The sequence below is a fragment of the Lagenorhynchus albirostris genome, chromosome 16, assembly GCF_949774975.1.
Source record: "Lagenorhynchus albirostris chromosome 16, mLagAlb1.1, whole genome shotgun sequence".
NCBI classification, from domain to species: Eukaryota; Metazoa; Chordata; class Mammalia; order Artiodactyla; family Delphinidae; genus Lagenorhynchus; species Lagenorhynchus albirostris.
In genome coordinates this window covers 58,016,114-58,037,308 of record NC_083110.1, presented here as the reverse complement: position 1 = coordinate 58,037,308, position 21,195 = coordinate 58,016,114, and the positions used below count along the sequence as shown (strand labels likewise).

At 43.4% G+C, this 21,195-nt stretch overlaps 1 protein-coding gene, 1 long non-coding RNA gene and 1 pseudogene across 2 annotated transcripts; 2 read left to right on the top strand and 1 right to left on the bottom strand.

Moving 5' to 3' along the window:
* Positions 1-287: 287 nt before the first annotated feature.
* ELOVL3 (ELOVL fatty acid elongase 3) lies at positions 288-10,673 on the bottom strand. Its single transcript, XM_060126446.1, is given in 6 exon segments — positions 288-971; positions 1,230-1,331; positions 1,334-1,380; positions 2,020-2,151; positions 3,098-3,226; positions 10,554-10,673. Coding segments are annotated over 6 exon segments (843 nt in total). The 5' UTR covers positions 10,559-10,673; the 3' UTR covers positions 288-543.
* LOC132507262 (uncharacterized) lies at positions 1,727-4,222 on the top strand. The gene is made up of 3 exons (XR_009536110.1): positions 1,727-2,759; positions 2,892-2,937; positions 3,211-4,222. It is a non-coding gene; the product is annotated as an uncharacterized LOC132507262 (long non-coding RNA).
* On the top strand, positions 6,729-14,366 carry LOC132507476 (formylglycine-generating enzyme-like; annotated as a pseudogene).
* The last annotated feature ends 6,829 nt before the right edge of the window (positions 14,367-21,195 follow it).

Genomic DNA, 21,195 nt, shown 5'->3' with positions numbered 1-21,195 from the left:
CTATGAGGGGCTTGGGCCTCTAACAGCAATAAACTTCTGGTCTGTAACAGACATTTATTAAGTGCCTACCAGGCCTAGTATTCTTATTGAGTGTCTGTGTGTGACTCATCCTTCCACACACCACACCCTCTTAAGCTTCTCACCCACTGCCAGCAGCCCTCCTCCATCACAGCAGTCCCCTTCATCCTCAAAATCCCCAAACCCCAAAAACCTTGTTGAAATCTTTAATTTAAAAAATAGAGCAAGAAGAAGAAAGATTTCTGGAAATATAGATCACTCAGCTCTGGGGAGCCTCTTCAGTCCCACTCCATCCCAGGGACTGTTTGGCCTTCACATTAAAAACAGAAACAGCAAAGTACTAGATCACACCCCCACCCCAGGGGTGATACTTCTTGACTGTCATAACCTCCTGCCACCTTGGGGTATACATCCCGTGGGGAAACCATGCAGAAAAGGCATCCTAATTATTTTCCCAAACCTAAGCTCAGCCCCTCAATGCCCTGGGGAGGAGAGAGCTTGGGGCTCCTTCTTTTCTCCAACCCTTCACTGGCTCTTGGTCTTGGCCTTGACCTTGGTAATTACATAGTTTTTGTGGAAGAACTGGACAAAGAGGAGGAAATAGGTTGTATACAAGATGAAGGACCAGAAGAGGTGTTCCTTTGTTGTATGGCATCCCTGTTCCTGTCTCCAGATGTAAGTCAGGATACCGACAGTAGCTCCCATAAACATCTGCAGGATTTGCAGGCTGGTGACGAGCATGGGAAACCACCTGGGGGGCTTTACTTTGGCAGCCTTCCGAGTATAGTAGTTGTACATGATGGCATGTACACCGTAGTTCATGGTCATGAACCAGCCGCCTGCAGCCACCTTGTTCTTGTATCCAAAGCTCTTGTACACTAGCTCTGTGCTGTGGTGGTACCAGTGCACAAAGATGAGTGGCCATTTATACAGGATGATGAAGGCTGTGTCTCCTGGGAGATGGGGAGTCATAGCTGGCATACCACCCAGTGTTGGGACCACCCTCTGCACTGGACGTGGGGGCATATGGGGAATTGTCAGGGCAGGGAGAGGGGTTTTTGTGGCAGAGAATCTAAGGAGGGGCTTGGGTGAGAGGTGTTGTTAGGACCCAGGGGTGGGGAAGGGACTTTCCATGTGATGGGTAAGGCGGGGGGGCCCTGAGGAGGGGTGCAGTTGACTGGACACCAGAGAGACGAAGCCTTGCCACTCACCAAGTTCAATGATCTTGCTGAGAACAAAGAGGCAGGATCAGAATTTGATTATGGGATTATCGGTGAAGATGAAGAAGCATACAGTTTTCTTTAGGCTCCCCTAAGTAGCACAGTCCCCGTATAGCCCCATGTCCTCACTGCCCCAAGGATACTGAAATGGGACAGAGGAAAAGGGTATAAGGGTCATTCCCAGGCATCAATCCATGCTTCACCTGGTCAAATTCCACCACCTCCCCCCACTCCACAGGGGATGGGTCACAGCTTCTGAGATCCTGTGGCCAACCTGGTAGAGCCAACCAGTAATCTAGAAGACATGAAGGCTAGGGAAGGACCAGGGAGTGCTGGAGGTTGGGACTGAAAGTTGAATTAGGGAATAGGGCTCATGGGATGGGAGGAGATGGGTGGCAGGATGGGGGGTGATCGAAGGAGTTTGGGGGGGGCGGAATATGGGAAGAAGGGGCTGGGGAAGTTATTGGGAGGTCTTGGGATAGGGTATTAGATGCAGAGAGTATTAGAGGCTGGGGAAAATGTTGGAAGTACCAAGACTCCATGAGCACAAGAGGACTTGTGAGAGAGAGCAGAGACAGCTAGTTCGGGGACTGGAGAAGGAAAACAGGGGAATATGGGAGGAGGGTGGAACCTGAGGAGAGAGTTAGAGCTGAGAGAATGGGACAGGAAGAGAGTTAGGGGGCAAAACTTGGGGAGTTGATACAATTGAGGTTTCTATAAAGTTTTTAGGGATAGAATGTGGGTCTAGGGTCTATAAGATGGGTTGTGGGGGGGGTCTTACCTGAAGATTGCAAGGCAGAATGACCAAAGGATGAGCAGTCCCTGCAGGTTGAAGCCCTTCTGTGCCTTCATGTAGTTCTGCCCCACAAAGATGAGCAGCAGGTAGATCAGAGCTATGGTGAATGAGGTTGCCCTGGCAGGCAGAAGGGAGAGGGGATGGGCTTATGGGTAGGTGCTGGTTAGAGGAATGCCCACTCATATCCCCAGGTGAGTGCTCTGGGTTGGAGTCCTACTTCTGCCATTTACTAGCTGTGTGACACTGGAAAAACTACTTAGTTTTCTGAGCATTAGTATTCCCCTTATTTTGTAAGAGGGGAATACCACTCCTTTCCTGACAGTGTTAATATATACAAAGCACCTAGCACAGGGCAGGGGCTATGTCCAAGGTTTCTTTGATTACTGCTCTCTCAATGGGGTTGGGAGCAGGTGACAGCTGCTGACCCATGCCTAGAAGCAACCCAGGACTGTGGTGTAAGAAGAATGTGGCAACAGCTTCTGCCTGGTTGGGTCATGACAAATTGGAGCACAAAGTCAACCCACAAACACCTCTGAGGAGCTCTTGGGCAAAGCCCGAGGAAATTTTGGAAGAGTATCTAGATTTTGTCTCCTTCTCCACAGCAGGGATGATGGAGCATTTGAGGAACAAGATGATAACTGTGAAGGGAAGGCTGTCCCCGGGTACCAGCACTATGCACGCATGCGCACACATGCGGCCACAAAGGATGGAGAGTCATCTATAAGGTGGGTGCGAGTAGGAGTTCAGATCAACTCCATTCTTCAGAGACCAGTTCTCACTACACTCTTTCCTCTTGGTTTCTGTCTCCTCCCACATTCCTCACCCCATCCTCTTATTTCTGCCTTCCTTTCTTCCAGACCTAACCTCTCTGAGGTGCCACACTACCTGCACCTTGGACAACGGGTACGTGAAGCCAGTACTGGGGAGCCCGATACCTTTGCTCTTTAGCAAAATCACTGTAGGTATTCTGTGTATCGCCCTCCCCCTCTTCCGCCAATCCCCCCAAATAGCAATCATCAGAGTTGGGCCCCTGACACGGCTCTTCCCCTTCTCCAGGTCTCACCAGTACTCCTCCAAAACGGGCCTTATGTCCTGGAACAGCTCGAAGTTGTAGGGCTGGAACATCTGCTCTACTTCATCTGAGACATTCATGGCTGTGACCATTTCGTTCTGCAGATGCTGAGGTCGGGAGCTTAGGGACCCGGACGAGAGTTAGGGGACCGAGGATGGAGCGAACCTTGGGGCAGGACTGACCAGACCCAGAACCCAAGGTACTACGCGGCAAGCCGAAGAGCGTCAGATCCAGGCACGTACGCTGCAGTCCAGCCGGCTTCCACCACCGCCGCCACTGCGGTATATAACGCGGAATTGCCAAGCAGCAGGCCTCGGAGGCTCGCGGCCCCCTCCCTGCGCCCGGCCATTATCCAATATCGACCAAGATACGCCCCTGTCCCACCCCTGGGCCGCAGCCCGCTCTCTGATTGGTCATTCAATGGATGAGGCTCCCCCCAGAAGCCTCGCACTACAGTTGGCCTTCGCCACGCCCACCTTCCCATCTTTTTCTCCCGGCAACACTTCCACTCCCACCTGTTTGGCTTAGCCATTGTGGCCTTGCTAGTTACCGAGACAGGCCCTGGCACTGCCGACTATAACTTTGGCTTCAGTTTGCTTTAATCCTGACCTACCTGGCAGTGAACAGAGAATGGAGGTGTCCTCAGTCTCTGGTGCCAGACATAGGGGTGTCAGTTTCCCACCTCCCCGAGACGCTGGGAAAACCAGGCCTGGGATGAGACTGGGTCAGGCTGGGGAAGGAGCAGCAAAGAGCCCCTCCCACCTGCCTCCCTCAGGTCTGTAGTTGTGGGTGGGAGGGAGATGAATTATAATGAGTTTTATTGTGGAGGTACTTGATGTTTGTTGAGGCTGTTGTGGTTTCTTTACAGTTTCCTGAATTCCTGAACTGCTCCAGCCTGACACCCAGTAATAACCCTGGGGAGGGAATGGGGTCACCCTCTGGGCTTCTGGGATTATTGTCTTCAGGTTTCCTGGAGACCTCCTGCGATTTATAGAAGAGGAGATGCAGTGCATCTCCCAGTGTCCTGCGTTCACCCCTAGTCTGTGCTTATCTAATCAAATCTACTTTTTCCTTGCCTGTATACCCAGCCCCAAGCAAATAAATATTTTAAAACTTTTAAGGCCTTATTTATTTCTCTCCTAGTCTTTATGAGAGTGAGAAATACAAGGCTTGAAGGCAGTTTGAGATAAGATGGAGATTTGCAAAACAAATGCTAAGATAATTAAATGTAAAATATTTAAAACCACAAAGCTGCTATAAATGGCTCTGTGCAGTAAAGCCCACAGGCTCTGTAGCCAGAGGACCCAGGTAGGAATTCCAGCTCCACTTCTAAGCTACTGTCTGAGTTGAGGGTGGAGTGAGAAGTCCTGCCCATGCTATCTAAATGACTCTCAAGTGCATCCCTTTGTCTCTGTTCCTCATCACTTCTCACCGGGTTACTACAGCCACTACCTTAGTCACAATAACTGGTTGCATCACCACCTTCTCTAATATAGTGCTTTCTATTGCATTAGAATCAAAAAAGAACACCCAAACCTGGCTGATCATAGCATTCCTGAGCCCCAACCCCAGAGCCTCTGACCCAGTATGTGGTCTCGGACCATTCTTTGAAAACCACCACTTTCTGTCCTCTCAGCCAAAAGAGGGTTCTCAAACGTAAATTGGATCAAGCTGCTTTCCTGCTTAAAAACTTACTGGCTCTCGATTGCTTCACACATAGCCTGACACTCAGAAGGTGATCAGCACATGTTTGATGGATCAATGAACAAATGAAAGAATGAACATTGCAAGAATAATACCAGCTAGGGACTTCCCTGGCAATCCAGTGGTTAAGACTCTGTGCTCGTAATGCAAGGGGCACAGGTTTGATCCCTGGCTGGGGAAATAAGATCCTGCATGCTGCACAGTACAGCCAAAAAAATTAAATTAAATTTAAAAAATTAAAAACATAGGTGTGGCCACCTGTTGGGATCTTTAATAATTGAAAAAAGAAAAACAAAACAAAACAGCTTAAAAAAAAATTCCACCTAGGTGTTACAAGACCTGGATTCAAATGTCAGCTCTACCATTAGTCATGCGATTTTAGGCAAATTACCTAATTTCTCTGAGACTCAGATTCTTCAATAAAATGTAGATAGTCATACTTGCCTGCCTACCTCACAAGGTTGGGGTCAGTATACAAGTCAGATAATATCAATGAAAGGATATTATGGACTAGACACATGGAAATGTCAGGGTGAATCATTTGGGGAGGTTTACAAATGCATATGGGTATGTATACACAGTCCTGGGTTTCTCTCAAATAAAGATATTTTACATTGCCTTTCCCTGTGAAGTTTAATGGTGAGGCTTGAGGGAGGGGTGTGTGTAAGAAGGGAAGAAGAAGAAAAACCTCCAGAAATTATTTCCTAGGGGAAACCTTCCCTGACATTTGGACTTGGTCTGCTACTCCTGTTATATATAAATTGCTCTCATAGCATGGCATTTCTTTCGTTCAATGAGAGTTTATAATTATGATTTCTTGATTAATACTTGTTTCCCCTACTAGTCCTTGAGCTCCATAAATGCAAGGAATATGTCTACCTCTCATTAGCTACCAGAAAGGTCTTTCTAAAACATACATTAGATCATGTCATTCTTCTTTAAGAACAAAAAAATCTTCAGGACAAAGTCAGATTCCTGAGGTTAGCCCTAACTCTTTCTTTATAGCCAATGTCCCACCATCCTTCAGCCACAGCGTTCCACATTTTAGCTATAATGGAAGAGTTGCAACCCCATAACATAGCACCATATTTTCAGACTTTTCAGCTCCTTTACCTCTCTCCGTATTGTTCCCTCTCCCCACACATCATTTTCTCACCTGGACAAATCTTATTGTTCCGCCCTAGCTCTGAAGTCACTTACCCTGCAAAAGCCTAATCTTTTTCAGACAGGGACAACCCTTCTCTTCTTTGTCTTCCACCCACAGGACTTTGCCCAAACAGCCTTCCAGGATTGTGCTTCTACCGAGGGAGTACAGTTAACCATATATTTCCTATACTATCCTGGCTCCCACACCCTATCTCAAAGGGTCGTTTTTGTTAGGTCACTCCCCCTCTGAGGGATGCACACAGTTCTTGGCACAGAGTGGGCACTCAAAATATGTCTGTTGCTTTGAATTGAGTAGGCACCTAAGAGGAAAAACAAACAATAAACATGTGTATTTTAAAAAAGACTCAATTCCTTAGTAATTAGGGAAATGCAAATTAAAGACTGTAAGCATAGTATGGTTCCAATTAACAGCCATTAAACAGAGTAAAAATTAAATACCCAGCGCTGGTCCAAGCTTTGGGTAACAACAGATACATTCACACCTGGCTAGTGGCCAGGTAAACTGCCATAATCCTTCGAGAGGCACACTTAGGTCACACTTAGCAAGAGCCAGCTAGTTTGCTTTGACCCAGTCTCTCATCTAGGAATTTAAAACCCAGAAATAGAACAAAAGAAAAAAAAATCTATGTGTACTAAAATACTTACGTCATTGGGACTTAAAAGGGCTGCAAACAATCCACTAATGAGTGCTTAAATTATTAAATACTATACTACATACTAAGATTACAAAACAGCTTGCAGCTACCAGAACATGGAGAAACGTGAAACCATGTTTGTAAAATAACGTGAAAGAAAAACAATATTTAAAACTGTATCTAGCTCGTCCTTCTGCCGCTGCTCTTGGGCCGGGCAGCGCGTGGGGGAGGGGGGCGAAGGGGCCGGGGAGAGGCTTCGGGCGCGGCTTCCCTCGCAGGCTCCTGGGGTTCTGGCACTCCCCAGCGGCCCGGGGCCCATGGCAGCTCGGCGGCAGCGCACCGGGAGGCCAATGTCCGGGGCTCGGTCCCCAGAGAGCCGCCGTTCCTACGCTCCAAGGTGATCCCCATCCCTGCCGGAGTATTTACAGTGGGCACCAATGATCCTCAGATAAAGTAGGATGGGGAAGCACTTGCGAGGAGAGTTGCTATTGATGTCTTTTACATGGATGCCTATGAAGTCAGTAATGCTGAATTTGAGAATTTGTGAACTCAGCTGGCTAGCTGACAGAGGCTGAGAAGTTCGGTGACTCCTTTGTCTTTGAAGAAATGTTGAGTGAGCAAGTGAAGTCTAATATCCAACAGGCAGTTGCAGCTGCTCCCTAGTGGTTACCTGTTAAAGGCACTAACTGGAGACACCCAGAAGGGCCCAACTCTACTGTTCTACACAGGCCAGATCATCAGGTCTCCTACTGCACGTGGATGGGGAAGCGGTTGCCCATGGAAGCTGAGTGAGAATACAGCTGTCGACGAGGCCTGTAAAATAGACTTTTCCCCTGAGGCAACAAACTGCAGCCGAAAAGCCAACATTATACCAACTTCTGGCAGGGTGAGTTTCCTGTGACCAACACCAGAGCGGACGGCTTTCCGAGGAACCGCGCCTGTTGACGCCTTTCCTCCCAATGGTTATGGCTTATGCAATATAGTAGGGACGCCTGAGAGTGGACTTCAGACTGGTGGACCGTTCACCATTCTGTTGAAGAAACGATTAACCCAAAAGGCTTTCCCCTTCTGGGAAAGACCGGTTGAAGAAAGGTGGATCCTACGTGCGCCATAAATCCTACTGCCTATAGGTGTCGCTGTGCTGCTCGAAGCCAGAACACACCCGACAGCTCCGCTTCGAATCCGAGATTCCGCTGAGCAGCCGACCGCCTGCCCACCACCGGCTAAGAGCCAAGAAGAGCCTTCCCGAATCCGAGAAGTCGTGTGTAACCTGCACACGGCTTCCATCAGAACGCTGAACAATCTCGTGTGAAGAATTCCCGCCCCGAGGTGGGTTACATGCCTGCCCGATGGCCAAAGGAACGCCATTGCCAGACCAAATCGCTGACTTGCATCAGCATGTGTGGTTTATCGTGTGGTGTATTTCACGTTACCTTTGAGAGTCTTTAAAAGAGGAAGGAAGTGGAGGGCACCCTGAGCTAGGCTTCAGGAGGCCTGCCTTCTCCCCCTGCGGTTAGACCCCAGAGTCCCACACTTGACCTTCCTGGGCCTCAGTGACCTCATCTGTCCAGTGAAGGGATACATAACACGATTTCTGAGGCTCTCTCCCGCTCACAGATTCTCTGAATATATCAGATTCTGTTGTGATTTCATAGTGAGAATTTATGACTGATGATTTTTTACCTATTTTTTTCCATTTGTGAACCTTGGGTGATACTAACCATGTACAATAACTGTTCTCTTATGTATTATTTTCAGAAAAGGATGGGGGTGGTGGTGGTGATGAGTCTTTATATTCATACTGCATTTCTTTTTGTCAAGGAAATCAGGGTCTTTTACATTGTTATGATGAATCCCACTTGGGTCAGTGATGGTATGCTCAAGTTCAGCAATCTAAACACACAGGAATGTCTGCGGGGTGACTCTACTGTGCTTTATCCTTTAACATTAAATGCCTGTGGTTCAGGGGGGCAGTTACAAGCCCCATTTCCCCCGTCCCCAAAGCCTTTGGTGAATGTGAAACGTGTGCTACACGGAGAAACCTGTTTAATTCCAGACGTACGAGAAAAGTAACAAGCACCTTGAATTAACTGTTTTCAAGGTATCCAATGTTTTGTAATAGGGAAGCAGGAAATCTTACTGGCTGTGGAGTATCAGATGATTTGGATCATGCACTGTCAAATAAGCTGGTATCTGCTAAATAAGAAAAAAAATTTAAAAAAGAACTATCTATCCTATCACCTCAGTTATCTAAAAGTGATGATGTCCGTAAAGTTTGAAGTCAAAAAGAAACACTAAAATATGAAATCATTCGATGGGATGGGTGAGATTATAGGAAAGAATTAGAAGCATTTAAGGTTTTTTTCCATGATATTTTAAAATTGATCTCATAACATTTTTTAATGCTATGCACCCAGGGAATTATGCTTTTAATATAGGAAATGATCAGATATAATGTTAAGTAAAAAAATGTAGGATATAGAATGTACATGTAATATGGTCTCAAATTGGTGGAAGAAATGTAGATGGAAAGAATATTTGTAAACTTTTTGTAGAGAAAAAATATGGAAGAAAACTATGTTGAGAACCAGTATTGGAAGGAAATTCACCAAAATGCTAATAGAGTTTGTCTGAATAGTGAAATAATGGGTGATTTTTATATTATTTTTAAAATCAGTAAATGTTCAAAACTAAAATGAATGTATTGAAATTCCTTGGATTTCAGTCTTTGCCATGTGTTCTGTCACTAATTGGCTTCTCTGCTTCTACCTTCCCTACTCTAAGGTCCTGCATGTCCCTATCAGGTTCATCTCCTTTCCCCAGTATTTTTACTGACTTGGTTTGGCTTCTAGATTTCTGCTGTGCCTTTACTGATGCTTCTTCTCATACTTCTCACTTCTTTAATGATGTTCTTTCTTTCTTTTTTAAAAAATATTTATTTATTTGGCTGTGCTGGGTCTTAGTTGCAGCATGCAGGTTCTTCATTGCGGTATGTGGGATCTTTTAGTTGTGGCATGCAGGATCTTTGAGTGGCGGTATGCAGGATCTAGGTCCCTGACCAGGGATCAAACCCATACCCCCTGCATTGGGAGCATGGAGTCTTAACCACTAGACCACCAGGGAAGTCCCAATGCTGTTGTCTCTTAAAGTCCTGTCCCATCTCTTTCTCTCTCACTCTATACTCTCTTTCCTGGCTATCTAATTCCCTCTTAGGGCTTTACCTGTTACTTCTACTTGGATGACCCCACATTACTTATCTTCTATATTGACCTGTCTTCTCTATTCTTGCTCACATTTGCAGCTGCCCATTGGACTTCTCCACTTGATGACTTGAGTTACAGACAGCTCACACTCAGGTGTAGAAACCCAGCTCATCTTTTACCCAGACCTGCCTGTTCATTTCGCTAACTTATTTCCATTAAAATCACCACCGGGCTCTAGGTTCCTAGGCAGGATTGGCTACATAATTTGCAGGGCTCGGTGCAAAATAAAAATGTCAAGTCCCTTGTTCAAAAATTATTAAGAATGTCAAGTTGGCGGCAGCAGAACCTCAACCAAATGCAGGGCGCTTCTAAGTGTGGGGCCCTGTGTGGCTGCACAGGTGGCACACCTAGGCTTAAATCTAGGGGTCATCTTGGACTCCTCTCTCTCCTTTATTTTTATTATTTTTTATCATTTAAAATTTATTTATTTTTTTATAGAGCAAGTTCTTATTACTTATCTATTTTATACATATTAGTGTATATATGTGAATCCCAATCTCCCAATTCATCTCACCACCACCCCACCACCCCCGCCACTTTCCCCCCTTGGTGTCCGTACATTTGTTCTCTACATCTGTGTCTCTATTTCTGCCCTGCAAACCAGTTCATCTGTACCATTTTTCTAGGTTCCACATATATGCTTAATATATGATATTTGTTTTTCTCTTTCTGACTTACTTCATTCTGTATGACAGTCTCTAGATCCATCCACGTCTCTACAAATGACCCAATTTCATTCCTTTTTATGGCTAAGTAATATTCCATTGTATATATGTACCACATCGTCTTTATCCATTCATCTGTCGATGGGCATTTAGGTTGCTTCTATGACCTGGATATTGTAAATAGTGCTGCAATGAACTTTGGGGTGCATGTGTCTTTTTTTTTTCTTTAACATCTTTATTGGAGTATAATTGCTTTACGATGGTGTGTTAGTTTCTGCTTTATAACAAAGTGAATCAGCTATACATATACATATATCCCCATATCTCCTCCCTCTTGCATCTCCCTCCCTCCCTCTCTATCCCATCCCTCTAGGTGGTCACAAAGCACTGAGCTGATCTCCCTGTGCTATGTGGCTCCTTTCCACTAGCTATGTATTTTACATTTGGTAGTGTATATATGTCCATGCCACTCTCTCACTTCGTCCCAGCTTACCCTTCTCGCTTCCTGTGTCCTCAAGTCCATTCTCTACATCTGCATCTTTATTCCTGTCGTGCCCCTAGGTTCTTCAGAACCTTCTTTTTTTTTTTAGATGCCATATATATGTGTTAGCATATGGTATTTGTTTTTCTTTTTCTGACTTATTCACTCTGTATGACAGACTCTAGGTCCATCCACCTCACTACAAATAGCTCAATTTCGCTTCTTTTTATGGTTGAGTAATATTCCATTGTATATACGTGCCACATCTTCTTTACCCATTCATCTGTCAATGGACACTTAGGTTGCTTCCATGTCCTGGCTATCGTAAGTAGAGCTTCAATGAACATTGTGGTACATGACTGTTTTTGAATTATGGTTTTTCTCAGGGTATATGTCCAGCAGTGGGATTGCTAGGTCATATGGTAGTGCTATTTTTCATTTTTTAAGGAAACTACATAATGTTCTCCATAGTGGCTGTATAAATTTACATTCCCACCAACAGTGCAAGAGGCTTCCCTTTTCTCCACACCCTCTCCAGCATTTGTTGTTTGTAGATTTTCTGATGATCCCCATTCTAACAGGTGTGAGGTGATAACTCATTGCAGTTTTGATTTGCATTTCTCTAGTAATTAGTGATGTTGAGCAGCTTTTCATGTGCTTCTTGGCCATCTGTATGTCTGCTTTAGAGAAACGTCTATTTAGGTCTTCTGCCCATTTTTGGATTGTGTTGTTTGTTTTTTTAATATTGAGCTGCATGAGCTGTTTATATATTTTGGAGATTAATCCTTCGTCCATTGATTCGTTTGCAAATATTTTCTCCCACGCTGAGGGTTGTCTTTTCATCTTGCTTATGGTTTCCTTTGCTGTGCAAAAGCTTTGAAGTTTCATTAAGTCCCATTTATTTATTTTTGTTTCTATTTCCATTACTCTAGGAGGTGGATCAAAAAAGATCTTGCTGTGATTTATGTCAAAGAGTGTCCTTCCTATGTTTTCCTCTAAGAGATTTATAGTGTCTGGTCTTACATTTAGGTCTGTAATCCATTCTGAGTTTATTTTTGTGGATGGTGTTAGGGAGTGTTCTAATTGCATTCTTTTACATGTAGCTGTCCAGTTTTCCCAGCACCACTTATTGAAGAGCCTGTCTTTTCTCCATAGTATATCCTTGCCTCCTTTGTCATAGATTAGTTGAGCATAGGTGCGTGGGTTTATCTCTGGGCTTTCTATCTTGTTCCATTGATCTATGTTTCTGTTTTTGTGCCAGTACCATATTGTCTTGATTACTATAGCTTTGTAGTATAGTCTGAATCCAGGGAGTCTGATTCCTCCAGCTCCGTTTTTTCCCTAAAGATTGCTTTGGCTATTCAGGGTCTTTTGTGTCTCCATACAAATTTAAAGATTTTTTTGTTCCAGTTCCGTAAGAAATGCCATTGGTAATTTGATAGGGAATGCATTGAATCTGTAGATTGCTTTGGGTAGTACAGTCATTTTCACAATATTGATTCTTCCAATCCAAGAACATGGTATATCTCTCCATCTGTTTGTATCACCTTTAATTTCTTTCATCATTGTCTTACAGTTTTCTGCATATAGGTCTTTTGTCTCCCTAGGTGGCTTTATTCCTAGGTATTTTATTCTTTTTGCTGCAGTGGTAAACGGGAGTGTTTCCTTAATTTCTCTTTCAGATCTTTCATTATTAGTGTATAGGAATGCAAGAGATTTCTTTGCATTAATATTGTATCCTGCAACTTTACCAAATTCATTGATTAGCTCTAGTAGCTTTCTGGTGGCCTCTTTAGGATTCTCTTTGCAAACAGCAAAGTTTTACTGCAAACAGCAACAGTTTTACTGCAAACAGCAACAGTTTTACTTCTTCTTTTCCAATTTGTATTCCTTTTATTTCTTTTTCTTCTCCCATTGTCGTGGCTAGGACTTCCAAAACTATGTTGAATAATAGTGGCAAGAGTGGACATCCTTGTCTTGTTCCTGATCTTAGAGGAAATGCTTTCAGTTTTTCACCATTGAGAATGATGTTTGCTGTGGGTTTGTCGTATATGCCCTTTATTATGTTGAGGTAGGTTTCCTCTATGCCCACATTCTGGAGAGTTTTTATCATAAGTGGGTGTTGAATTTTGTCAGAAGCTTTTTCTGCATCTATTGAGATGATCATATGGTTTTTCTTCTTCAGTTTGTTAATATGGTGTATCACATTGATTGATTTGCATATATTGAAGAATCCTTGCATCCCTGGGATAAGTCCCTCTTGATCATGGTGTATGATACTTTTAATGTGTTGTTGGATTCTGTTTGCCAGTATTTTGTTGAGGATTTTTGCATCTATATTCTTCAGTGATATTGGTCTGTAATTTTCATTTTTATAGTATCGTGGTCTGGTTTTGGTATCAGAGTGATGGTGGTGGCCTCATAGAATGAGTTTGAGACTGTTCCTTCCTCTGCAATGTTTTGGAAGAGTTTGAGAAGGATGGGTGTTAGCGCTTCTCTAAATATTTGATAGAATTCACCTGTGAAGCCATCTGGTCCTGGGCTTTTGTTTGTTGGAAGATTTTTAATCACAGTTTCAATTTCATCACTTGTGATTGGTCTGTTCATATTTTCTATTGCTTCCTGGTTCAGTCTTGGAAGGTTATACCTTCTACAAATTTGTCAATTTCTTTCAGGTTGTCCATTTTATTGGTATAGAGTTGCTTGTCATAGTCGCTTAGGATGCTTTGTATTTCTTCGGTGTCTGTTGTAACTTCTTCTGTTTCATTTCTAATTTTATTGATTTGAGTCCTCTCCCTCTTTTTCTTGATGAGTCTGGCTAATGGTTTATCAATTTTGTTTATCTTCTCAAAGAACTAGCTTTTAGTTTTATTGATCTTTGTTATTGTTTTCTTTGTTTCTATTTCATTTATTTCTGCTCTGGTCTTTATGATTTCTTTCCTTCTGCTAACTTTGGGGTTTTTTTGTTCTTCGTTCTCTAGTTCCTTTAGATGTAAGGTTAGATCGTTTATTTGAGATTTTTCTTGTTTCTTGAGGTAGGCTTGTATAACTATAAACTTCCCTCTTAGAAGTGCTTTTGCTGCATCCCATACATTTTGGATTGTCGTGTTTTCATTGCAATTTGTCTCTAGGTATTTTTTGATTTCCTCTTTGATTTCTTCAGTGATCTCTTGGTTATTTAGTAACGTACTGTTTAGCCTCCATGTTTTTGTGTTTTTTACGTTTTTTTCCCTGTAATTGATTTCTAATCTCATAGCGTTGTGGCCGGAAAAGATGCTTGATGTAATTTCAATTTTCTTAAATTTACCGAGGCTTGATTTGTGACCCAAGATGTGATCTATCCAGGAGAATGTTCTGTGTGCACTTGAGAAGAAACTGTAAGCTGCTGTTTTTGGATGAAATGTCCTATAAATATCTATTAAATCTACCTGGACTATTGTGTGATTTTAAAGCTTGTGTTTCCTTATTAATTTTCTCTCTGGATGATCTGTCCATTGGTGTAAGTGAGGTGTTAAAGTTCCCCACTACTACTGTGTTACTGTGGATTTCCTCTTTTATAGCTGTTAGCAGTTACCTTATGTATTGAGGTGCTCCTATGTTGGGTGCATATATATTTAGAATTGTTATATCTTCTTCATGGATTGATCCCTTGATCATTATTTTGTGTCCTTCCTTGTCTCTCATAACAGTCTTTATGTTAAAGTCTATTTTATCTGATACAAGTATTGCTACTCCAGATTTCTTTTGATTTCCATTTGCATGGAATATCTTTTTCTATCCCCTCACTTCCACTGTACGTGTCCCTAAGTCTGAAGTGGGTCTCTTGTAGACAGCATATATATGGGTCTTGTATCCATTCAGCGAGCCTGTGTCTTTTGGTTGGAGCATTTAATCCATTCATGTTTAAGGTGATTATCAATATGTATGTTCCTATTACCATTTTCTTAATTGTTTTGGATTTGTTTTTGTAGGTCCGTTTCTTCTCTTGTGTTTCCCACTTAGAGAAGTTCCTTTAGCATTTGTTGTAGAGCTGGTTTGGTAGTGCTGAATTCTCTTAGTTTTTGCTTGTCTGTAAAGCTTTTGATTTCTCCATTGAATCTGAATGAGATCCTTGCCGGGTAAAGTAATCTTGGTTGTAGGTTCTTACCTTTCGTTGCTTTAAATATATTGTGCCACTTCCTCCTGGCTTGTCGTGTTTCTGCTGAGAAATCAGCTGTTAACTTTACGTGAGTTCCCTTGTATGTTATTGGTCGTTTTGCCCTTCTTGCTTTCATAATTTTTCTTTGTCTTTAATTTTTGTCAATTTGATTACTATGTGTCTCAGCATGTTTCTCCTTGGGTTTATCCTGCCTGGGACTCTCTGCACTTCCTGGACTTGGGTGGCTATTTCCTTTCCCATGTTAGGGACATTTTCGACTATAATCTCTTCAAATATTTTCTCAGGTGCTTTCTCTCTCTCTTCTCCTTCTGGGACCTCTATAAGGCGAACATTGTTGCGTTTAATGTTGTCCCAAAGGTCTCTTAGGCTGTCTTCATTTCTTTTCATTCTTTTTTCTTTATTCTGTTCCGTGGCAGTGAATTCCACCATTCTGTCTTCCAGGTCACTTATCCGTTCTTCTGCCTCAGTTATTCTACTATTGATTCCTTCTAGTGTATTTTTCATTTCAGTTATTGTATTGTTCATCTCTGTTTGTTTGTTCTGTAATTCTTCTAGGTGTTTCCTCTTTAATTCTTCTAGGTCTTTGTTAAACATTTCTTGCATCTTCTCGATCTTTGCCTCCATTCTTTTTCTGAGGTCCTGGATCATCTTCACTATCATTATTCTGAATTCTTTTTCTGGAAGGTTGCCTATCTCCACTTCATTTAGTTGTTTTTTTTGGGTTTTATCTTGTTCCTTCGTCTGGTACATAGTCCTCTGCCTTTTCATTTTGTTTGTCTTTCTGTGAATGTGGTTTTCATTCCACAGGCTGCAGAATTGTTCTTCTTGCTTCTGCTGTCTGCCCTCTGGTGGATGAGGCTATCTAAGAGGCTTGCGCAAGCTTCCTGATGGGAGGGACTGGTGGTCGGTAGAGCTGGGCGTTGCTCTGGTGGACAGAGCTCAGTAAAACTTTAATCCACTTGTCTGCTGATGGGTGGGTCTGGGTTCCCTCCCTGTTGGTTGTTTGGCCTGAGGTGACCCAGCACTGGAGCCTACCCGGGCTCTTTGGTTGGGTTAATGGCAGACTCTGGGAGGGCTCATGCTAAGGAGTACTTCCCAGAACTTCTGCTGCCAATGTCCTTGTCCCCATGGTGAGTCACAGCCACCCCCCGCCTCTGCAGGAGACCCTCCAACACTAGCAGGTAGGTCTGGTTCAGTCTCCTATGGGGTCACTGCTCCTTCCCGAGTCCTGATGTGCACACTACTTTGTGTGTGCCCTCCAAGAGTGGAATCTCTGTTTCCCCCAATCCTGTCAAAGTCATGCAATCAAATCCCGCTAGCCTTCAAAGTCTGATTCTCTAGGAATTCCTCCTCCCATTGCCGGACCCCCAGGTTGGGAAGCCTGACATGGGGCTCAGAACCTTCACTCCAGTGGGTGGACTTCTATGGTATAAGTGTTCTCCAGTTCGTGAGTCACCCACCCAGCAGTTACGGGATTTGATTTTATTGTGATTGCACCCCTCCTACCATCTCATTGCGGCTTCTCCTTTGTCTTTGGATGTGGGGTATCTTTCTTGGTGAGTTCCAGTGTCTTCCTGTCGATGATTGTCCAGCAGTTAGTTGTGATTTCGGTGCTCTCACAAGAGGGAGTGAGCACATGTCTTTCTACTCTTACCATCTTCAACCAATCTCCTTTATTTTTTTTAATTAAGTTTTTTTTTGGGGTTTTGGTTTTGGTTTTTTTGGCCATGCCACACAGCTTCCAAGATATTAATTCCCTGACCAGGGATCAAACCTGTGGCCCCTGCAGTGGAAGCACAGAGACCTGGACCGTGAGGGAAGGGTAGATAATGCATCCACTCACAAAGATGGGAAATAATGGGAGAGGAATACATTTGAATAGTGAGGTGAGAACGGAGATGAGTTCATTTTGGGTCCTATGAATGCAAGGTGCCAGTGGAACTTCCAGGTCAGAAGATCCAACAACCAGTTTCTAGATATCAGGCTGTCAGTAGAGGCTCAAGGTAGAGGGTATCACTGAACTACTGTTTTGAATGAAATTGGCCATGGAGTGAAGGTCAAGCAGGGCTTTTCAAAGTGGGGTCCATGGATCATTTATATTGTAATCTGAAGCTTGTTAACAATGAAGTCTCTTGGGCCCAACCCAGCCTTCTGAATCTGAATATATCTGGAGGTAGAAAGGGCTTAGGAATTATAGCTTTTACAAGCTCCGCTGGTGATTCTTATGCTCCTTAGAATTTGAGAACAATTGATGTGAGTGAGAAGACTAAAGCAGCTACAACACCAGAGGAAATGTCAATATATAAAGTAGTGGCTTTCATACTTTTTTGACTGAGACATGGAAGGAGAAATACATGTTGTATTGTAATTCTGTACATATTTGACACAAAAAATTTTAAAGCATATGTATCTTTACCATATTGTGTCTGATATTTTTTTCTATTGTATTTCATTATTTATTTTATTTTATTTATTTATTTAGGTTGCACCAGGTCTTAGTTGCGGCATGCATGCGGGATCTAGTTCCCCGACCAGGGATTGAACCCAGGCCCCATGCATTGGGAGCTCACATTCTTACCCACTGGACCACCAGGGAAGTCCCTGTATTTCATTATTTTAAAATGCCCATCATGACCCACTAATAGCCTGCATCCTATAATTTGAAAAAAAAAAATCTGGTTAAGGAGTTATCAGAGGGAGAGGATGTTGCTAGTGAAAGGGAAAAAATAAATCTAAACTCTCCACAGGTTCTTCAGAGTCTAAACTACATTTCAAAGCTTTTGAGAGCAGGCCTGCATCTGAGTCATCTTTGAAGAACTCTCTGTGCTTCACATGTGGTAACTGTGACTGGATGAATGAATTCACAGAAGCCATGGCTCTGCCAAGAGCCCACAGTGACCCCCGCTGTCCATGTCAGCAGCCCAGGTCACAGGGAGGCTAGTGCCTACTAGATGTAGTGGCTAGAGAAGCTGCCCTGGCTTTGGCTCTGCCAGCTGCTCACCAGTCCTGCTAGAATTGCTTCTGTCTTCTGGGTGGCACCTGCCTTCCTTCTCAAAGGCCTCCCTGACCCCAGCCTGTCTACATCATCACCTTCTCTGATTAAGAGCCCAAAAACTAGTTTGAGCCTAAGAAAGAAAAAGGAGGTCCTGAAATCCAGGAATTAGTCTGACACTTAAAGCTAGATCTCAGTATTGTTAGAAGCCGGCCTGGGGCTCACAACGGGGCCAAGTTATTCTGCTCGACATAAACAATCTCATAGGCTATTGAACATTAGGCAAAGTCAATCTGAAGTCATGATAGAGTGAGGCAAAACAAAGCTACTACATAATTGTGTCTAAGCACAGGCACAAGGTCACTGTGCAACCCACAAAATCCTAAACATCCCCCTCCCAGCTTATGTGAATAGCACCTGCTTCTTAAACAGCTACAGCTTTATTCTCACTCGTTTGTCCTCCCCATAAATAAGATCTATTGGGATGAAGATGAAAGAGTAGGAGGATGTGGAGTTCAAGTCTCCTTACAACCAGAGCACCTACCAGGCATTGGTGGGGGACCTCGGACACCTAAGGGGACAGGAGGAATCCCCGTGTGACCGGGTAGGACGTGGTGGGGAAGGAGGGGAGAGGAAAAGTGGAGGAGGGATGGGACCAGCGCCCCTGAGGGGCGGCTGGGGGAGGGGAGGGTTTCCCATGCTCAGAGGGGCCCACTCATGGTGAGGGGATCAGTAGGGAAGGGGAGAGAACTTTGGGGGATTGGGGGAACAGAGGGGAATGCAGTCAGTGTCTCCCCCACTGCTCAGGCCCTCGCCAGCCTGCTGGGGTCCTGGACCTGAACCTTCGCCCTCCAGGAACCCCTCCAGCCACGCAGGTCCTGAAACTAAGCCCCCCTCTGGGTCTTTTCTGGCCCCATGGGTGCTGAGCCTAAGCCCCCCTCCCCCCACCAAGGCCTCTTCCGGCCTCAAGGGTCCTGGCCCTGAGCCCCCACCCCCACAGCCAAGGCTTTTTCTGGCCTTTTTTTTTTTTTTTTTTGCTGTCGTGGTTCTGTTTTGCTTTGTTGTTGTTTCATTTTTATTTTTTATATTATACTTTTTATTTTTCTAATTTTATTTTACTTTTTATTCTTTGTTATTGTTCTACTCCTTTTTGTTTGTTGCCTTTTTTTTTTTTTTTTTTTTTTTTTTTGCTGCTCCACACAGCTTGTGGGTTCTTGGTTCCCAGGCCAGGGTTCAGGCCTGAGCTCCTGTGGTGGGAGTGCCGGATCCAAACCGATCCTCTGGACTAACAAAGAACCTCAAGCCCCAGGGAATATTAATTGATGTAAGTTCTCCCAGAGGTCCTCAGGCCAAGCAACCAGCAAGACAGGAACACAGCCCCAGCCATTAAAAAAAATGAGATGATGAAAAAATACCTTACAGACGAAGGAGCAAGGTAAAAACCTACAAGACCAAATAATTGAAGAGGAAATAGGCAACCTACCTGAAAAAGAATTCATAATAATGATAGTAAAGATGATCTCAAATCTTGGAAACAGAATGGAGGCACAGATGGAGAGAATAGAAAAAATGTTTAACAAGGACCTAGAAGAACTAAAGAACAAACAAACAGTGATGAGCAACACAATAACTGAAATGAAAAATACACTAGAAAAAATCAATTGCAGAATATCTGAGGCAGAAAAATGAATAAGTGAGCTGGAAGATGGAATGGTGGAAATAACTGCTGAGGAGCAGAATAAAGAAAAAAGAATGAAAAGAAATGAGGACAGTCTCAGAGACTTCTGGGACAACATTAAATGCACCAATATTCAAATTATAGGAGTACCAGAAGAAGAAAAAGAGAAAGGGCCTGAGAAAATATTTGAAGAGATCATGGTCAAAAACTTCCCTGACATGGGAAAGGAAATAGCCACCCAGGTCCAGGAAGCACAGAGTCCCATACAGAATAAACCCAAAGAGAAACACGCCAAGATACCTATTAAACTAATAAAAATTAAATTCAAAGAAAAAATATTAAAAGCAGCAAGGGAAAAGCAACAAATAACATACAAGGGGATCCACAAAAGGTTATCAGCTGATTTTTCAGCAGAAACTCTGCAAGCCAGAAAGGAGTGGCAGGGTATATTTAAAGTGATGAAAGGGAAAAACCTACAATAAAGACTACTCTACCCAGCAAGGATCTCATTCAGATTTGATGGAGAAATCAAAAGTTTTACAGACAAGCAAAAGCAAAGAGAATTCAGCACCACCAAAACAGCTTTACAACAAATGCTAAAGGAACTTCTCTAGGTAGAAAACACAAGAGAAGAAAAACCCCCACAAAAACAAACCCAAAACAATTAAGAAAAGGTAATAGGAACATACATATCAATAACTACCTTGAATGTAAATGGATTAAATGCTCCAACCAAAAGACACAGACTGGCTGAATGGATACAAAACAAGACCCGTATATATGCTGTCTACAAGAGACACACTTCAGACCTAGGGACACATACAGCGAAAGTGAGGGAATAGAAAAATATATTCCATGCAAATGGAAATCAAAAGAAAGCTGGAGTATCAATACTCATATCAGATAAAATAGACTTTAAAATAAAGACTGTTACAAGAGACAAGGAAGGACACTAACTACCTTATGATCAAGGGATCATTCCAAGTAGAAGATATAACAATTATAAATATTTACGCACCTAACATAGAAGCACCTCAATACATAAGGCAAATGGTAACAGCCATAAAAGGGGAAATCGACAGTAACACATTCATAGTAGGGGACTTTAACACCCCACCTACACCAATGGACAGATCATCCAGCCAGAAAATAAACACTTGGGCTTTCTCTAGTTGTGGTGAGCAGGGGCTACTCTTCATTGTGGTGCGTGGGCTTCTCATTGTGATGGCTTCTCTTGTTGCGGAGCACAGGCTCTAGGCATGCGGGCTTCAGTAGGTGTGGCGCACGGGCTTAGTTGCTCCACGGCATGTGGGATCTTCCCAGACCAGGGATCAAACCCATGTCC